The 21,598-nt window shown below is 35.1% G+C and overlaps 1 protein-coding gene across 11 annotated transcripts in view; it reads left to right on the top strand.

Annotated features, from left to right (window-relative positions):
• Positions 1-21,598, top strand: part of ATRX (ATRX chromatin remodeler) — a 245,850-nt gene that overhangs the window by 184,015 nt on the left and 40,237 nt on the right. For 10 of the 11 annotated variants that reach the window (XM_029241150.1, XM_029241145.1, XM_029241143.1 and 7 more), the window contains 2 exons: positions 891-997; positions 7,086-7,194. In XM_029241150.1, coding sequence (XP_029096983.1) covers positions 891-997; positions 7,086-7,194 — 216 coding nt within the window. Of the gene's footprint in view, positions 1-890; positions 998-7,085; positions 7,195-9,808; positions 9,845-21,598 lie in introns of those variants that run through there. The other variant, XM_029241154.1, reaches the window with a different exon arrangement.

Here is a 21,598-nt window from a genome sequence, read left to right as displayed (position 1 = left end):
TTATCATACTTCATTTATTACATATCTATCCATCATCCATCTTATTTTCCTGATGCCTTTCAAAGTAGGTTGCAGACATCACTACTACTATTTCAATTGTCTCTTCAGATAATGGTGGGTTTATCTCTCGTCACTTTTAGCTTTTTCTTCTCAGTTGTTTTATCTGTTCTTTATATGGCATAATTTCAGTCCTGACATGGTCTTGAATATACTTCATTTTTTTAGCACTTATCTCAAAATATGGTCACAAACACTTCAGCTGAATTTTTATTAACACAGAATTATAGTGACGCTGGCTCTTGTTTATTCTGGACCTTTCTTTCCATTCCTGCAGTCTGATGGAGCAGTTTTCCAACATCCAAATAACACTATTGGTTCATATTGACTTGTGGTCAACTAAGACTTTTTTTTTAAGAAGAACTTTTGTCAAATCAGATTCTTCTATTCCCTATTTGTGCAGCTGAAGCTTAGGCGGAAATTCATTTTTTTAGCATATGAATATCCAATTTTGCCAAGACCATTGTTAAAAATACTAATTTTTTCCATTGAATTGCTTTTGCCTATTTGTCAAAAATCAATTAACTATAGTGTAGCTTTATATCGGGACTATATGCTGTTCCACTGATTTGTGTTGGTCTCCTCAGTACTACACTATTTTGATTACACTAGCTTTGTGTTGAAATCATGTAGAGTTAGGCCTCCAACTTTTTTCCTTTCAAAATTGTTTTGGCTACTCTATGTACTTGGCATACCCATATAAACTTTAGAATCAGCTTTTTAATTTCTACAAATTTCTTATTTTTAATTCTTTTGGATATTTACTGAGGTTTAGATTAGAATCATGTTGTTTGTGAATCTTCTAATCCATGAATACTAACTTGTCTTTTTAGCCTTGTTTTCAGCCAGTCTCTCATATCTCTGGACCTGATTGAAGATTTTCTTGAATTGGCTAGTAGGGAGAAGACAGAAGATAAAGATAAACCTCTTATTTATAAGGGTGAGTTACATTTGTATATCATAATTTTAAAAACATTCATTTAAACATATTGTATACACATTTTAACAATAGAAGAAAACAATATTACCCAGACCCACAACCCTAATATACCTATTTTTTCTGTCCTTTCTTTTTGTCCTTATCCATATAAATGTGGTGTTTGTTGCTGCAGTTGTAGCAAAATTTTTTTTGTTTTTTTTAAACAGCATTATTGAGTTATGATTCACATATTATGCAGTTTACCCATTTAAAGTGTACAATTCAATGGTTTTTAGTACATTTTCAGAGTTGTGTAACTATCACCATAGTCAATTTTCGAAATTAATCAACACCAAAGAAACCCTGTACCCTTTAGCTGTCACTCTGCTAACCCCCTTTCTACCTCTTTACCCCTAAGCAATCACTAATCTACTTTGTTTGTATGATTGATCTATTCTGGATCTTTCATATAAACAGAGTCATATAATATGTGGTCTTTTGTGACTGGCTTCATTCGCATAGCATGTTTTTAAGGTTCATCCAAGTTGTAGCAAGTGTCAGTGCTGTATTCCTTTTTGTGGCCTAATAATATTCCATTTCATGGATAATACCCACATTTTGATTATTCATTAATTCATAGATATTTGAGTTGTTTTCTCCTTTTGGCTATTGTGAATAGTGCTGCTATGAACATTCATATACAAGTTTTCATTTCTTTAAACATCTGTTTTTAATTCTTTTGAATATTTAGTTAGGAGTGGAATTATTGGGCCATATGGCAATTCTAAGTTTAACGTATTGAGGATCCACCAAACTCTTTTCTACACTGGCTGCACTATTTTACATTCTCAAGAAGTAGTGTTCAAGGGTTCTGATTTCCCCACATCTTTACCAACACTTGTTTTTGTTGTTGTTGTTGTTGAATTATAGCCATCCTAGTGAGTGTGAAATGGTATCTCATTTTGATTTTGATTTGTATTTCTCTAATGACTAATAATGTTGACCATTTTTTCATGGCCATTTGTATATCTTTGGAAAAATGTTTATTCAGGTCCTTTGCCTGTTTGTCTTTTTGTTATTGAGTTGAAAGACTTAAAAAAATTATTTTTAATTAAAAAAAATTTTTCTGCATACCAGGCCCTTATCAGATACATGCCTTATAAATATTTTCTCATTCTTTTCGTTGTCTTTTCATTCTCTTGGTAGTATTCTTTGATGCGGAAAAGGTTTTCAGTTTGATGAAGTCCAATTTTATTTTTTTTCTTTTGTTACTTATGCCTTTAGTGTTATATCTAAGAAACCATTGCCAAATCCAAGTCTATGACTATTTACCCCTATGTTTCCTTCAAAGAATTATATAGTTTTAGCTCTTACAGTTAGTTCTTTCATGCATTTTGAGTTAATTTTTACATTTGGTATGAGGTAAAGGTCCAACTTCAGTCTACCAGTTGAGAAGACTGTTCTTTCCCCATTCACTGTTCATGGTACCCTTGCTAAAAATTAGTTGACCAAAGAGACAGGTTTATTTCTTGACTGAGTTTTATTCCATTGATCTGTATGTCATTCCTCATGCTAGTAGCAGTCTTGATTACCTTTACTTTGAACATAAGTTTTGAAAGTGTGCGTCCCCCTACTTTGTTCCTCTTCAAGATTTTTTTGGCTATTCTGGGTCCCTTGCAATTCCATATGAATTCTAGAATTAGCTTGTAAATTTTACAGAGAAGTCAGCTTGGATTCTGATAGTGATTGCATTGAATCTGTAGTTCATTTTAGGAAGTATTGCCTTCTTAACAATGTTAAGTCTTCTGATCTATGAACATGGGATGTTTTACCATTTATTTAGGTCTTTAATTTCTTTCACTGATGTTTTATAGTTTTCAGTGTATGCATTTTGCATTTCTTATGTTAAATTTATTTTATTCTTTTTGATAGTATTTTAAATGGAATTGTGCTCTTTTAGTTTTAGATTCTTCATTGCAAATGTATAAATTAAGTCTTTCATAATAACTCATTTATTAGTTCAAATAGTGTTTTGTGGATTTTTGAAGGATTTTCCTTATACAAGATCATGTCATCTGCAGATGGAGATAATTTACTTTTTCCTTTACAATATGGATTACTTTTATTTCTTTTTCTTGACCATTTCCCTCCTTAGAACCTCTAGTATGGTGTTGAATTAAAGTGACAAAACCAGGGCTTCCCTGGTGGCGCAGTGGTTGAGAGTCTGCCTGCCGATGCAGGGGACACGGGTTCGTGCCCCGGTCCGGGAAGATCCCACATGCCGCAGAGCGGCTGGGCCCGTGAGCCATGGCCGTTGAGCCTGCACGTCCAGAGCCTGTGCTCCGCAATGGGAGAGGCCACAACAGTGAGAGGCCCGCGTACCGCAAAAAAAAAAATAAAAAAAAAAAATAAAGTGACAAAACCAGACATCCTTTTCTTTTTCCTAATCTTAGAGGGAAAGCATCTGATCTTTCACCATTCTGTATGGCGTTATTTGTATTTTTTTCATAAATATCATTTATCATGTTGTGGAAGTTCCTTGTATCAGTATTTCCAGTTTTTTGAGTGTGTTTTTCTTATCATGAATGTGTATTGAACATTGTGAAATAATTTCTTTGTGTCTACTGAGATGATCATGTGGGGGTTTTATTTTTATTAATTCGTTAGTTTTAGATTTTTTCCAGGAATAATTTATTCTTATATACTTTAAGATGTATCCTAAGACTTTTAAACTTTTTTTTTTTTTTGCGGTACGCGGGCCTCTCAGCGCTGTGGCCCCTCCCGTTGCAGAGCACAGGCTCCAGACGTGCAGGCTCAGCGGCCATGGCTCACGGGCCCAGCCGCTCCGCGGCACGTGGGATCCTCCCAGACTGGGGCACAAACCCGTGTCCCCTGCATCGGCAGGCGGACTCTCAATCACTGCGCCACCAGGGAAGCCCTAAACTTTTAATATTATTTAAAAGGAAAACAATTGAAACACATCCTGTTTGTAGGAATATCATTAATAAAACTAGATCATTTATTCCAGAAATCCTTAATATTTGAATCTTGTAGGATATTACAGTCCTTAGGACATAAACAAAATTTGACTTGATGAGACATACTTACTTTTGCTGTTTTGTTTGTTTGTTTTAGTCCAAATTCTCAAAGGAGTAGATTTTTTTTATTGAAGTATAGTTGATTTATAATATTATATTAGTTTCAGGTGTATAGCATAGTGATTCAGTATTTTTGCAGATTATACTTCATTAAAAGTTTTATAAAATAATGGCTATAATTCCCTGTGCTATACAATACCCCTGTCGCTTATTTATTTTATACATAGTAGTTGGTATCTTTTAATCCCTTATGCCTCCTTTACGCCTGCTCTCTTGCTTCTCCCCACTGGTAACCACTAGTTTGTTTTCTATATCTCTGAGTCTGTTTCTGTTTTGCAATATACCTTTGTATGTGTTATTTTTTATATTCTACGTATAAGTGATATTATACAGTATCTGTCTTTCTCTCTCTGAATTATTTCACTAAGCATAATATTCCCTAGGTCCATCCATGTTGCTGAAAATGGCAGAATTTCATTCTTTTTCTTATGGCTGAGTAATATTCCTCTGTGTGTGTGTGTGTGTGTGTGTGTGCACGCCACATCTTCTTTATCCATTTGTCCATTGATGGACACTTGGGCTGCTTCCATATCTTGACTACTGCTGTGTACATGTATGTGTGTACATGTATGTGTTTGAATTAGTGTTTTCAGGTTTTCTGATATATACCCAGGACTGGAATCGCTGGATGATATGGTGGTTCTATTTTTAGTTTTTTGAGGAACCTCCATACTGTTTTCCATAGTGGTTGCACCAGTTTACATTCCCACCAACAGTATACAAAGCGTTTCCTTTTCTTCACATCCTCGCCAACATTTGTTATTTGTAGATATTTTGATGATAGCCATTCTGGCAGGTGAGAGGTGATATCTCATTGTGAGTTTGATATGCATTTCTCTAATAATTAGCTATGTTGAACATCTTTTCATGTCCCTGTCAGCCATCTCTTTGTCCTCTTTGGAAAAATGTCTGTTCAGGTCTTCCACCCATTTTTTGATACTGTTGTTTGTTTGTTGATATTTAGTTGTATGAACTGTGTGTATATTTTGGATATTAACCCCTTGTTGGTCATATTGTTTGCTAATATTTTCTCCCATTCTGTGGGTTTTCTTTTCGTTTTGTCAATGGTTTCCTTTGCTGTGCAAAAGCTTTTAAGTTTAACTAAGTCCAATTTGTTTATTTTTGCTTTTATTTATTTTGCCTTAGGAAATAGATCCAAGAAAATATTTTTACACTTTATGTCAAAGAGTGTTCTGCCTGTGTTCTCTTCTAGGAGTTGTATGGTTTCAGGTCTTACATTTAGGTCTTTAATCCATTTAAAGTTGATTTTTTTATACAGTGTGAGGAAATGTTCTAATCTCATTGTACATGTAGCTGTCCAGTTTTCCCAGCCCCACTTACCAAAGAGACTGACTTTTCTCCATATATATTCTTGCTTCCCTTGTTGTAGATTAATTTACCATAGGTATGTGGATTTATTTCTGGGCTCTCTATTCTGTTCCATTGATCTATGCATCTGTTTTTCTGCCAGTACCACACTGTTTTGATTACTGTGTAGCTTTGTAGTATAGTCTGAAGTCTGAAAGGGTGATACCTCCAGTTTTGTTCTTTTTTTCCTCAGGATTGCTTTGGCAATTTGGGGTCCTGTGGTTCCATATGAATTTTAGGGATTATCTATTTTAGTTCTGTGAAGAATGTCCTGAGTATTTTGATGGGGATTGCATTAAGTCTGTAGATTGCTTTGGGTAGTATGGCCATTGGATCAGAAGAATTAACATTACTAAAATGACCATACTACCAAGAAGCATCTTTTAAACTAACGTACTGAATTTAACTAAAAAGTTTGCTGAAAGACATAAATCTCAGTGTTGTCAACTTGTTTTATATTAAGACTCTAGGGTGTGATGATATGAATTTTGTTTGGAGTGGAAGTAGTAGTATTATGTTTGCAGTTAAAGAATTAGAAAGAAAAAAAATTAGAATGGAAATTATGTATGATAAAATATAAAAGTGTCATAAGTACTTTATCCATTGGTGTTTTAGTATGAATGTCAGGCTTGGGTAAAATTTTACCGCACTGTGCAAATGTTGACATGTCTGATCAGTGTTTAACTTATAAAATCACAGTTCTTTACTTGTACATACATGCTCACAAATATGTAATTGTCATGAAATAGGAACATATGCTGATATTTGTGGCTAAATCATAGAATATTTTTTGGCACATAAATAGGCATTCTGTAAATATTTGTTCAGTGAATGAATAAACGTGTTCTATGTCTCTGGTTTTTATCTGTTTAGTATCAACTTGTTGATAACAAGGTGGAAAACCTGGTCATTTATAGATTTAATTAAAAAGAAGCTTCATGAGCATAATACAGCTTAATCATACTTTTGAAAGTTTTATAGGATTCTAATCAAGGAAATATTTTCAGACATTTACATGTAGATGAAATACTTTTGAAAAGTACCTTTGCTATTCAATATCTGTTGGAAGGAAATCTGTAGTGAATTTATTTGTAATACAATGAATTATCCCTTGATTTAAAAAATTTGTCTTGCTATGCAAATTGACTATATATGACCAGCTTTTTTTAAAAATTTTTAAAAATTTTTTGGCTGTGTTGGGTCTTTGTTGCTGTGTGCAGGCTTTCTCTAGTTGCAGTGAGTGGGGGCTACTCTTTATTGCAGTGCACGGGCTTCTCATTGTGGTGGCTTCTCTTGTTGCAGAGCATGGGCTCTAGGCACCCGGGCTTCAGGAGTTGTGGCTCATGGGCTCTGGAGCGCAGGCTCAGTAGTTGTGGTGCACAGGCTTAGTTTCTCTGCGACATGTGGGATCTTCCTGGACCAGGGCTCAAACCCGTGTCCCCTGCATTGGCAGGTGGATTCTTAACCACTGTGCCACCAGGGAAGGCCTATGACCAGCTTTTAAATGGCAAGCAAGGAAGAAAATCTTTTAGTACTAGGATAACAATATATGTCTCTTTTTTCTTTTCTTGTTGAATTTTCAGGTGAAGGGAAGTGGCTCCGAAACATAGACTATTACCGTTTAGATGGTTCTACAACTGCTCAATCAAGGAAAAAATGGGCTGAAGAATTTAATGATGAAACTAATGTGAGGTAGGAAGCATTTCTGAATGTATAGATAGTTTTTTAAAAATCATTTTAAATCTACATACAGTAAAATTTACTCTTTTTAGTGTCTACTACTATAATTTTTGACAAATGCAAGATGTAGTCAAGATATAAAATGGTTTCATCACCCCTTAGGAAATTCACTTATGGAATCATACAATTTGTAGCCTTTTCAGTCTCACTTTTTTCACATGGCAAAATGCATTTGAGATTCATCCACATTGTTGCATATGTCAATAGCTTGCTCCTTTTTATTGTTGAGTAGTATTCCATTGTATGGATGTGTCCATTGTATGGATGTATGGTTTGTTTTCATTATATGGACATATTCGTTGTGTGAATGAGTAGTTTGTTTAACCATTTCCATTTGAGAGACATTGGAATTGTTTCCAGGTTTTGAAATTAAAATTGAAGGTGCTTTAAACATTCATGTATAAGTTTTGTGTGACCATAGATATTTATCCAAGTGAAATGAAAATCCAGGAGTGCAATTGCCGGGTTATATGGTAAATTTATGTTTAGCTTTGTAGGAAATTGCCAAACTGTTTTCCAAAGTGGTTGTACAATTTTGCATTCCCACCAGCAATGTTATGAGGGTTTCAGTTGTTCTGCGTCCTTGGTATTATCATATTTAAAAATAAAAAAATTTACCCATTCTAATAGGTATGTAATGGAATCTCATGTGATTTTAATTTGCATTTCCCTAATGTTAGTTGATGTCAAGCATCATTTTATGTGCTTATTGGCCATTTTTATATCATCTTTGGTGATACATCTGTTAGAGTGTCTTAAGGTTAACGAGGTATTCTTGATCTCTTTACTTATTGTAATAATTTGAATAATATACTTTAAACAACTGCAGGTAGAGGTTGTGTTCTATAGGTGATGTTGATGTTGCTTTTAACTATCAGCAATTACATACTTGAACTGCATTTGGAAGAGAAAAATTTATGTGTATACATACATACAAACATTTGCACACACACATACACGTTGAAAGCATTGCCTTTAAGAAAGTGATGAAGAGATGGGGTGAGTTTAATGCAAAGATGGCTAAGATATGACTTACTAAATGTTCTAAAGTATGAAAGGTATTATATTTTGTGTGTAAAACGTGTTTTAATTCTAACAGAGTCCTGAACTACACCTAGGGTTAAAACTAGGGAAATTCCAGTTAGACCATAGGAGGAGTATATTCTTATTAGGTATTTAAAATCTGTAGAGTCTGAGAGAGCTTACAAAGGGATTGTTCGAGTACAGTAAAGTTACTTTAAAAATGATTACATAACTTTTTAAAGAATAAGTACATTTTTATATTTTGTTTGCCATGTTTTAAACAATTATTATTTGTGCATGAGTGTGAAGAAGTAATTTTATTGAGTTATCCTAGTCTAATTTGTCAAATTTAATCTAAACGTTTGGCTTGCTCAGTTTCCCAAATTTGTAAATATCGTAATAGCGTATGATTTGTCCCATAATAGTCATATTTGATAACTAGTAGGGAACAACATTGAAATGTGGATGTTGAGCTGTCAGCTTGGCTTTTTCACTAACAAATTAAGCCTCCTAAACATATGCCAGAAAGTGTCTCTGATTCAGATTCATCATGTATATATATATATACACACACATACACATATCACTCACACACACACACACACACACACACACACACACACACCATGGATTTGAGGGGTTACTCTTGAATAGCTAAATCTGTAAACTTGTCTGGATTAAATTCACAAATGTGAGAGATTATGTCTGTTTTTCTACCTATCTTCTGTTTTCTCATGACTCAGTAATGTTCAGAAATAGAATATAAATAATTCTGTTTATTGTTAACCAGTTAGAAAGACACATTAAAATAAGTTTTAAGATAGTGACTTAATGTTGTCTTATGTGGCGAGGAAGCAGTTTTAACAGTCTCAGGGCCCTTTTTTTTTTACTTTATTTTATTTATATTTATTTATATGTTTATTTTATTTAGAGTCAAAGGAACTTACAAAGACAGTATAGAGAGGTACTGTGACCCTTTCACCTAATTTCTCCTAATGGTTACATCTTACCTATGATATCAAAACCAAGAAATTGGCACTGTTTCAATGTGTGTGTATATCTATGTTTTTTTTTAATCACATATGTAGAGATTCCTGTAAGCATGACTGCAGTCAAGGTACAGAAATATTCTATCACCACAGAGATTCCTCTCTTTCTGACCTTTTATAGTCATACCCATCCTGACCACCAACGTTGCCACAGTCCCTAACTCCTGGCAATAACTCATTTGTTCTCCATCTTTATAATTGTCATATCAAGACTGTTATATAAATTATATCATAGTATATGTGACCATTTGAGATTGGCCTTTTTCACTCAGCATAATGCCCTTTAGTTTCGTTCAAGTTGTTGTGTATATCAATAGTTCATTCCTTTTTACTACATAGTCGTATTCAATGGATTGGATGTACCAGCTTGTATAATACAAACTGAATGTCTACTGCAGGGCATTTTGTTCATTTCCAGGTTTGGCTATTACAAATAAAGCTGCTATGAACATTGTGTACAGGTTTTGTGTGGACCTAAGTTTTCATTTCTCTAGGATAAATGCCCAGGAGTGCGATTTCTAGTTTACATGGTAAGTGATTATTTCATTTTTTAAGAAACTACCAAACTGTTTTACAGAGTGGCTGCACCGTTTTACCTTCCCTTCAGTAAAGTGTGAGAGATCAAGTTTCTCTGCATCCTCACCAACGTTTGATTTTATCACTGTTTTTTATCTTGGCTGTTTTCATAGGTGTGTAGTGGTATCTCGTGGTCTTAATTTGCATTTCCCTGGTGGCTGGTTATTTTGAACATTTTTTTCATGTGTTTATTTATCATCTGTATATGCTCTTTGGTGAAATGTTTCTTCACATCTTTTGCCCATTTTCTAACTGGATTGTTTGCTTTTTTATTGTTGAATGTTGAAAATCCTTTATATAATTTAGGTATGAGTAATTTTTCATATGTGGTTTGCAAATATTTTCTCCCAGTCTATGGGTTGTCTTTTCATTTCCTTCACAAGGTCTTTCACAGAGCAAAACTTTTTAATTTTGGTGAAATCTAGTTTGTCAGTTTTTGTTTTAGTCATGCTTTTGTTGTCAAGTCTAAGAATTGTTCCCTAAGCCCTAGGTCCTGAAAATTTTCTCCTATGTTATTTTCTAAAAGGTTTATGGCTTTACCTTTTATATTTAAGTATAAGGTGCATTTTAAATTAATTTTTGTATAAGATGTGAGATTTCGGTTGAGTTCACTTTACTTTATCTTTCTTTTTTTTTCCTGTGGATGTCCAATTGCTCCAGCACCATTTGTTGAAAAAGCCATCCTTTCTCTACCAAATTGCTTTTGCATTTTTGTGAAAAATCATTTGGCTATACTTCTGTGGGACTATTTTTTGGTTCTAGTCCATTGGTCCATATATCTGTCCTTCTGCCATTACCACATAGTCTTGATTATTGTAGCTATGTAATAGGCCTTAGTATCAAGTCAATATCTCCCACTTTATTCTACTTTTTCCAAGTTGTTTTAGCTAGTCTAATATCTTTGCCTTTATATATAAACTTTAGAATCCTCTTGTCTAATCTATAAAAATCTTGCAAGAATTATTAGAAATTACATTACACCTGTCATCAGTTAGGGGAGAATTGATATCTTTACTATATTGAGTCTCCCATGAACATAGTATCTCTATTTATGTAGATCTTTGATGTTTTTAATCACTGTTTTGTAATTTTCAGCATGTAAGTCCTGTATATGTTTTGTTAGATTTACACTTAAATATTTCATTTTTTGGGAATTGTAAGTGATATTGTATTTTTAATTTTACTTTTCACATGTTCGTTGGTAGTATGTAGAAATGCAGTTGATTTTTGTGTTGATGTTTTACCTGTGATCTTGCTGAACTCATTTATTTGTTCTAGGAGTTTGTTTTATAGATTCCTTGAGATTTTCTCCTAGACCATTATGTCATCTGCAAGTAAGGATAGTTTTATTTCTTCCTTTCCGATCTGAATGTAGTTTGTTTCCTTTTCTTGCCTTGTTGCACTGGCTAGAACTTCAGTAACATGTTGAATAGCAGTGATGAGAGTGGACATCCTTGCCTTCTTGATCTTAAGAGAAGAGCATTCAGTGTTGATAACTGTGATATAGCTGTAGGTTTTTTGTAGATACTCTTTATTAAGTTGAAGTTCCCTGCTATTCATCTCTATTCCTAGTTTGCTAAGAGTGTTTACTATGAATGGATGTATAATTTTGTCACATGCTTTTTCTTTCTCATTTAATTTGATAAATATTTTTTTTCCTTTAGCCTGTTAACATGGTATATTACATAGCTTGATTTTCAAGCTGAACAGCCTTGCATCCCTGGAATAAAACCCATTTGGTCATGATGTATAATTCTTTTTACATAGTGCTGGCTTCTATTTGCTGATATTTTGTTGGGGAATATTTGTGAGATATTGGTCTGTATCCAGTTGTTTTTATACTGTCTTTGTCTAATTTTGGTATCAGGATGGTATTGGCCTCATAAAATGTGTTGAGAAGTGTTCCCCCTTCTGTTTTCTGAAAGAGATGTGTAGAATTTGTGTTAATTAATCTTAAATTTTTGGTAGAATTTGCCAGTGAAACTTTCAGGCCTTGGAAATTTCTTTTTTTGTGAGTTTTTAAATCATTAATTCAATTTCCTTAATTGTTATAGGACTATTCAAATTATCTATTTCATATTGAATGAGTTGTGATAGTTTGTGCTTTTTGAGGAATTGGTTCATTTCAAATTTATGTATAGAACTGCTCATAGCATTCCCTTATTATCCTTTTGATGGCTTTAGGATCTATAGTGATAGCTTCTGTTTCATTCATGGTATTGGTAATTGTGTATTCTCTTGTTTTTGTCAGTCTTGCTAGAGGTTTGTCAATTTTATTGATCTTTTCAAAGAACCAGCTTTTTATTTAATTGATTTTCTCTATTTTTTCTTTCTGTTTTCAGTTTCATCTTGTTTTGACTTAGTTTGCTCGTTTTCTACTTCCTTGAGGTGGAACCTCAAATTACTCATTTAAGACTTTTCCTCTTTTCTAATATAAGCATTTAGTGCTGTAAATTTCCCTTTCAGCACTGCTTTAGCTGGCATACAAATTTTGATGTGTTTTATTTTCATTTCCATTCAGTTCAGTGTATTTTTTCTTTTGAGACTTCTATTTTGAGTCATAGCTAGAAGTATACTGTTTAATTTCCAAGCATTTGGAGATTTCTGTTATTTTTCTGTTATTGATTTCTAGTTTGATTCAGTTCTGTTCAGAGAATATACTCTATGATTTCAGTTTTTAACTTTGTTATTTTTTGTTTAATGGATCAAGATATAGAACATCTTGGTATATCATACATTGGCCCTTGAAAACAATGTATTTTTTGCAGTTGTTGACCAGAGTTTCCTATAAATGTTGATCAGATCCTGTTATTTAATGGGGTTGTTGTATTCTTCTTTATGTCCAGTTGGTTATTGATTTTTGAGAGAGTAGGTTTGAAACCTCCAACTATAATTGTGGATTTGTCTGTTTCTCAAGGTTTTTACTTCTCATATTTTCAGCTCTTGTTTACTGTATACACATTTATGTCCCTCACTATTACTTATAATTTTCTTTGATCTGAAACATACTTTATTTCATGCTAATATATCCACTCCTTTATTTTGATTGATGTTTACTTGTTATATCTTTTTTCATCCTTTTACTTTCAACCTACCTATTTTGTTATATTTGAAGTGAGTTTCTTGTAGACAGCGTATGGTTGCGTTATTTTTTTTTTTTTACCCATTCTGTTAATTTCTTTCTTTTAAATGGTGCATATAGACCATTTACAATTTTTTTTACTCAGGTATAATTGGCATATAACATTATATTAGTTTCAGGTGTACAACCATGTACATTTAATACAGAGCCTGAGGCTGCCATTTTAGTTTTTGTTCAGTTTGTTCTATTTCATTCTGTTTTCTTTTGCTTCTGATTTCTTTTCCTACCCTTCCTGTGGGTTACTTTTACAATTTCTGGAATTCCATTTTGATTCCTCTATAATGTTTTTTAGTGTATCTTTGTATAACTTTTATAGTGGTTGTTCTAAGTATTATACGTACATAACTGATCATAGTCTACTGGTGTCATCATTTTACCATTTTGATTGAAGTGTAGAAACCTTTGCTCCTTTTTTTCCCTTTATAATTATCTTAAATATTTTCATTACATAAATAGATTAGGAACCATAATGATTTTTTCTTCAACCATCAAATATAATTTAGAAAACTTAAGAGAAGGAAAATCTATTTTATTCACTCATAATTTTTGTTCTTTTCATTTTTGTTTCCTCCTTCCTAATGTTTCATATTTCTTTTATAATTTCCTTTTTAAAAAAAAAAAGAAGAGAACTTCCTTTAGCCATTCTTTTAGGGCAGATCTACTGGCAACAAATTTTCTGATTACCCTCATTTGACAGTTTGTTAATTTTCCCATCATTTTTGAAGAATATCTTAACTGGGTATAGAATTCTGAGTTGGCAGTTCTCTTCTTTTAGCACTTGAAAAATGTGCCACTTCTTCCTAGCCTCCATGATTTCTTAAAACTGGCTATTTTTACAAGTTTGGCTTTTTTAGATTCTACATGTAAGTGATACCATAAAATCCTTGTCTTTGTCTCACTTATCTCACTTAGCATAATGTACTCATGGTTTATCTGTTGTCACATATGGCAAGATATCCTTCTTGGCTGAATAATATTCCATTGTATATATATCCCACATCTTTTTCATTCATTCATCCACTGATGGGCACTTAGGTTGTTTTGGTATCTTGGCTGTTGTGAATAATGCTGCAGTAAACACGACTGTGCAGATATTTCTTTGACATCCTGTATTAATTTCTTTTGCATATATACCCAGAAGTGGAATTGCTGGATAATGTGGTAGTTCTATTTTTAATTTTTTGAGGAACCTCCATGTTGTTTTCCATAGTGGCTGAACCAATTAGTGATACAGAGAATATTTTATTATAATCATCAAACTTGCTAAGAGGCTAGAACTTAATTATTCCAACCACTAAAAAGAAATAATTATGTAACCTCGGAATCTAGTTGTCACTACAATGGCAATCATATTACAATATATAAATGTATGAAATTAACATGTTGTATACCTTAATTTTATACAAAGTTATTATGTCAGATATATTTTAATTTTTAAAAAACCTGCTGTTTTTCAAATTGGCTTTTTCTCCTGTCATTAAGGTCTTGTTTCTCTCTCACTTCTTTCAAGAGTTTTTCTTTATCTTAGATTTTAGAAGTTTGACTGTGGTGTGTCCTGGCATGGATTTCTTTGGTTTTATGTTGTGTTTCATTCAGCTTCTTAAATTTCTACGTTTGTGTTTCTTGCTAAATTTTGGTAATTTTCAGCTGTTATTTCTTTGAATACCTTTATAGCCTGTTCTTTTTTTCTCTTCTCCTTTTAGGACTCTGATGACAAGACTGTTAGATCTTTATTATAGTCCTATAGGTCCCAGAGTCTCTGTTATTTCTTTCTTTTCTTTTTTTTTTTTTTTTTTTTTGATTTTCGTTATTCAGATTGGGTCATTTCTGTTCTTCTGTTTTCAAAGTTCATTGAATCTTCTCTACATTCTACTGTTGAGCCTATCTATTGAGTTTTTTGTTACTGTACTTTTCAGTTCTAAAATTTCCATTTTGTTCTTCTGTATGGGTTGTGTTATAACTCCTGATTCTCCAGTAGACCTCCTTTGATACCAACCCAGTAGTGGGGGAGAGGGTTTTTCTTATAACCACTGGGTGGGGGTGGATATCCTGGATCCCTGTGTGGTCTTATCTGACACTGCTGGGCTGGTGGGAGGACTTGGTTAACTCAAACTTATCTGACAGCACTGTCTGGCAGTATGCCTTGTTACAACTACATGAGGGTAGAAGTTTGGGCTTCCCACTCAGCCTTTAGTGACAGGGGTGGAGGTACACTGCATTTTTTCTGTACCATTTGACTGGAGTCAAACGGTTGTTGTTTTAAAGCTCTCTGTCTTACTAGTCTGCCTTTCATTTGGTCCTTTTGCTAGAGAGAGAAGACTTTTCTTGGAGATTTATTTTGACAGCACCCACTGATATTTCCAGATTGCTGGGCTCTTCAACACTCAGTCTGGAATATATGAGGCAAAAAGAAAGCCTGTGGAACTCACTGCCATGTTCTGTCTTAGGTCCCAAGCCAGTATGCTTCCTTCTCCTCACTTTTCAGAAAAATCTTATGTTCACTTTATATATAATATCCAGGCATTTTAGCTGTACTTATGGCAAGGAATAGGGAACAGCATGTCTGTTCCATCTTTCCAGAATTGGAAGTCCCAACATTACACCTTTAAAGAATTATATCTGTCTTAGAGTAAACATATGCATGTGCTTGTGTTGTGTATGTATGTCTAGAAGTGGGATTGCTACGTAATAGGTATGTGCATATTCAGCTTTAGCTTATACTGCCAAAACATTTTTCCAAAATGGTAGTACCAATTTACACTCCAGCTAGTAGAGTACCTGTTTCATTTGTTATCTGTCCTCACTATCAATTGATGATGTCTGTTTTTCTTTTTTTTTTGCGGTACGTGGGCCTCTCACTGTTGTGGCCTCTCCCATTGCGGAGCACAGGCTCTGGACGTGCAGGCTCAGTGGCCACGGCTCACGGGCCCAGCCACTCCGTGGCATGTGGGATCCTCCCTGACCGGGGAACGAACCTGTGTCTCCCGCATCGGCAGGTGGACTCCCAACCACTGCGCCACCAGGGAAACCCCTGATGTCTGTTTCTTTAAGCCATTGTCATAGATATGTAGCAATAAGGCTTCATAGTCTTAATCTGTATTTTCCTGATAACTAATTCACAGTAGTTCATAGATGTCAGTGTTGAAGCTAAAACATAAAGGTTTTAGAAGGCAAACAGCATGGAGTATTCTCCTGATTTGTAGTGGGAAATTTTTCATAAACAGGGCACACAAACTACTAACAATAAAAGGAAAGATTGATAAGGTGAGCTTCATTAAAATTAAGAACTTCTGTTCAGATTTTCGCACTAGGAACTCTGGTCTGCAGCACCCAGGGCAAGGCTTCTGCACGCCACAGTCTACGAGCAAGTGAAACTAGACGAAGCACAAAGGAAAAGAGAAAAAAGCTGTGTGGCTGACAGGGTCTTCGTGCCCCGGCTGGGTGTCAGGCCTGTGCCTCTGAGGTGGGAGAGCCAAGTTCAGGACATTGGACCACAAGAGACCTCCCAGCCCCACATAATATGAATTGGTGAGAGCTCTCCCAGAGATCTCCATCTCAACGCTAAGACCCAGCTCCACTCAGCAACTAGCAAGCTCCAGTGCTGGACACCGCATTCCAAATAACTAGAAAGACAGGAACACAGCCCCACCCATTAGCAGAGAGGCTGCCTAAAATCATAATAAGGTCACAGACACCCCAAAACACACCACCAGACACAGTCCTGCCCCCCAGAAAGACAAGATCCAGCCTCATCCACCGGAACACAGGCACCAGTCCCCTCCACCAAGCAGCCTACACAAGCCACTGAACCAACCGTAGCCACTGGGGGCAGACACCAAAAACAACAGGAACTATGCACCAGCAGCCTTCAAAAAGGAGACCCCAAACACAGTTAGTTAGAGATGACAGAGAAATATGCAGCAGGTGAAGGAGCAAGGTAAAAACCCACCAGACCAAACAAATGAAGAGGAAATAGGCAGTCTACCTGAAAAAGAATTCAGAGTAACGATAGGAAGGATGATCCAAAATCTGGGAAACAGAATGGAGAAAATACAAGAAACGTTTAACAAGGACGTAGAAGAACTAAAGAGCAAACAAACAATGATGAACAACACAATAAATGAAATTAAAAATTCTCTAGAAGGAATCAATAGCAGAATAACTGAGGCAGAAGAGCAGATAAGTGACCTGGAAGATAAAATAGTGGTAATAACTACTGCAGATCAGAATAAAGAAAAAAAGAATGGGGCTTTGCTTTTGGCGCAGCGGTTAAGAATCCACCTGCCAATGCAGGGGACATGGGTTGAGCCCTGGTCTGGGACGATCCCACAGGCCACGGAGCAACTAAGCCCGTGTGCCACAACTACTGAGCCTGCGCTCTAGAGCCCGCAAGGCACAACTACTGAAGCCTGTGTGCCTAGAGCCTGTGTTCCACAACAAGAGAAGCCACCTCAATGAGAAGTTCACACACTGCAATGAAGACCCGATGCAGCCAAAAATAAATAAATTGAAAAAGAAAAAAGGAATGGAAAGAATTGAGAACAGTCTCAGAGACCTCTGGGACAACATTAAATATACCAACATTCAAATTATAGGGGTCCCAGAAGAAGAAGAGAAAAAGAAAGGGACTGAGAAAATATTTGGCGAGATTATAGTTGAAAACTTCCCTAATATGGGAAAGGAAATTGTCAATCGAGTTGAGGAAGTGCAGGGAGTCCAATACAGGATAAATCCAAGGAGAAATACGCCAAGACACATATTAATCAAACTATCAAAAATTAAATACAAAGAAAAAATCTTAAAAGCAGCAAGGGAAAAGCAACAAATAACATAAATGGGAATGCCTGTAAGGTTAACACCTGATCTTTCAGCAGAAACTCTGCAGGCCAGAAGGGACTGGCAGGACATATTTAAAGTGATGAGAGGGAAAAACCTACAACCAGGATTACTCTACCCAGCAAGGATCTCATTCAGATTTGACAGAGAAATTAAAACCGTTACAGACAAGCAAAAGCTGAGAGAGTTCAGCACCACCAAACCAGCTTTACAACAAATGCTAAAGGAACTTCCCTAGGCAGGAAACATAAGAGAAGGAAAAGACCTACAATAACAAACTGAAAACAATTAAGAAAATGGTAATAGGAACGTACATATTGATAATTATCTTAAATGTAAATGGATTAAATGCTCCCACCAAAGGACATAGACTGGCTGAATGGATTAAAAAACAAGACCCATATATATGCTATCTACAAGAGACCCACTTCAGACCTAGGGACACATACAGACTGAAAATGAGGGTATGGAAAAAGATATTCCATGCAAATGGAAATCACAAGAAAGCTGGAGTAGCAATTCTCATATGAGACAAAATAGACTTTAAAATAAAGACTACTACAAGAGACAAAGAAGGACACTACATAATGATCAAGGGATCAATCCAAGAAGAAGATATAACAATTGTAAATATTTATGCACCCAGCATAGGAGCATCTCAATACATAAGGCAAATGCTAACGGACATAAAAGGGGAAATCGACAGTAACACAATCATAGTAGGGGACTTTAACACCCCACTTTCACCAATGGATAGGTCATCCAAAAATGAAAATCAATAACAAAACACAAGCTTTAAATGATACATTAAACAAGATGGACTTAATTGATATTTATAGGACATTCCACCCCAAAAGAACAGAATACATTTTCTTCTCAAGTGCGCATGGAACATTCTCCAGTATAGATCATATCTTGGGGCACAAATCTAGCCTTGGTAAATTTAAGAAAATTGAAATCATATAAAGTATCTTTTCCAACCACCACACTATGAGACTAGGTATCAATTATAGGGAAAAAACTGGAAAAAATACAAACGCCTGGAGGCTAAACAGTACACTACTAAATAACCAAGAGATCACTGAAGAAATCAAAGAGGAAATCAGAAAGTACCTAGAAACAAATGGCAATGAAAACACGTTGACCCAACACCTATGGGATGCAGCAAAAGCAGTTCTAAGAGTGAAGTTTATAGCAATACAATCCTACCTCAAGAAACAAGAAACATCTCAAATAAATAACCTAACCGTACACCTAAAGCAATTAGAGAAAGAAGAACAAGAAAAACCCAAAGTTATTAGAAGGAAAGAAATCATAAAAATCAGATCAGAAATAAATGAAAAAGAAATGAAGGAAACAGCAGCAAAGATAAATAAAACTAAAAGGTAGTTGTTTGAGAAGGTAAACAAATTGACAAACCATTAGCCAGACTCATCAAGAAAAAAAGGGAGAAGACTCAAATCAACAGGATTAGAAGTGAAAAGGAGAAGTCACAATGACACTGCAGAAATACGAAGGATCATGAGAGATTACTGCAAGCAACTATACGCCAATAAAATGGACAACCTGGAAGAAACAGACAAATTCTAAGGAAAGCACAACCTTCCAAGACTGACCCAGGAAGAAATAGGAAGTATAAACAGACCAATCACAAGCAGTGAAATTGAGACTGCGATTAAAAATCTTGCAACAAACAAAAGCCCAGGACCAGATGGCTTCACAGGCGAATTCTCTCAAACATTTAGAGAAGAGATAACACCTATCCTTTTCAAACTCTTCCAAAATATAGCAGAGAGAGGAACAGTCCCAAATGCATTTGAGGAGGCCACCATCACCCTGATACCAATACCAGACAAAGATGTCACAAAAAAAGAAAACTACAGGCCAGTATCACTAATGAACATAGATGCAAAAATTCTCAACAAAATACTAGCAAACAGATTCCAGCAGCACATTAAAAGGATCATACACCATGATCAAGTGGGGTTTATCCCAGGAATGCAAAAATTCTTCAATATATGGAACTCAATCATTGTGATACACCATATTAACAAATTGAAGGATAAAAACCATATGATCATCTCAATAGATGCAGAAAAAGCTTTCTGCAAAATTCAACACCTATTTATCATAAAAACTCTCCAGAAAGTAGGCATAGAGGGATCCTACCTCAACATAGTAAAGGCCATGTATGACAGACCCAGGGCCAACATCGTTCTCAATGGTGAAAAACTGAAACCATTTCCACTAAGATCAGGAACAAGACAAGGTTGCCCATTCTCACCACTTTTATTTAACGTAGTTTTGGAAGCTTTAGGCACAGCGTTCAGAGAAGAATAAAAATAAAAGGAATCCAAATCGGAAAAGAAGAAGTAAAACTGTTCAGTGTTTGCGGATGACATGATACTATACATAGAGAATCCGAAATATGCTACCAGAAATCTACTAGAGCTAATCAACGAATTTGGTAAAGTAGCAGGATACAAAATTAATGCACAGAAATCTCTGGCATTCCTATACATTAATGATGAAATATCTGAAAGCGAAATTAAGGAAACATTCCCATTTACCATTGCAACCAAAAGAGTAAAACACCTAGGAATAAACCTGCCTAAGGAGAAAAAAGACCTGTAGCAGAAAACTGTAAGACAGAAAACTATAAGACACTGATGAAAGAAATTAAAGATGATACAAACAGATGGAGAGATATACCACGTTCTTGGATTGGAAGAATCAACATTGTGAAAATGACTATATAATCCAAAGCAATCTACAGATTTGTGCAATCCCTTTCAGACTACCAATGGCATTTTTCACAGAACTAGAACAAAAAATTTCACAATTTTTATGGAAACACAGAAGACACCGAATAGCCAAAACAATCTTGAGAAAGAAAAACGAAGCTGGAGGAATCAGGCTCTCTGACTTCAGACTGTACTACAAAGCTACAGTAATCAAGACAGTATGGTACTGACACAAAAACAGACATATGGATCAATGGAACAGGATAGAAAGCCCAGGGGTAAACCCACGCACATATGGTCACCTTATCTTTGATAAAGGAGGCCAGAATATACAATGGAGAAAAGACAGCCTCTTCAATAAGTGGTTTGGGGAAAACTGGACAGCTACATGTAAAAGAATGAAATTAGAACACTTCCTATCACCATACACAAAAATTAAACTCACCATGGATTAAAGAGCTAAATGTAAGGCCAGATACTATAAAACTCTTAGGGGAAAACATAGGCAGAACACTGTATGACATAAATCACAGCAAGATCCTTTTTGACCCACCTCCTAGAGACATGGAAATAAACAAATGGGACCTAATGAAATTTAAAATCTTTGCACATCAAAGGAAACCATAAACAAGTGAAAAAGTCAACCCTCAGAATGGGAGAAAATATTTGCAAATGAAGCAACTGACAAAGGACTAATCTCCAAAATTTATAAGCAGCTTATGCAGCTCAATATCAAAAAAACAGCCCAATCCAAAAATGGGCAGGAGACCTAAATAACCATTTCTCCAAAGAAGATATACAGATTGCCAACAAACACATGAAAGGATGCTCAACATCACTAATCATTAGAGAAATGCAAGTCAAAACTACAATGAGGTATCACCTCACACCAGTCAGAATGGCCATCATCAAAAAATCTACAAACAGTAAATGCTGGAGAGGGTGTGGAGAAAAGGGAACCCTCTTGCACTGTTGGTGTGAATATA

This window comes from Monodon monoceros, unplaced genomic scaffold (genome assembly GCF_005190385.1).
Source record: "Monodon monoceros isolate NGI ecotype Baffin Bay Population unplaced genomic scaffold, NGI_Narwhal_1 Super_Scaffold_22, whole genome shotgun sequence".
In the NCBI taxonomy this organism is placed as follows: domain Eukaryota; kingdom Metazoa; phylum Chordata; class Mammalia; order Artiodactyla; family Monodontidae; genus Monodon; species Monodon monoceros.
The sequence above is the reverse complement of the archived record's forward strand: the minus strand, read 5'-3'. Positions and strand labels throughout refer to the sequence as shown.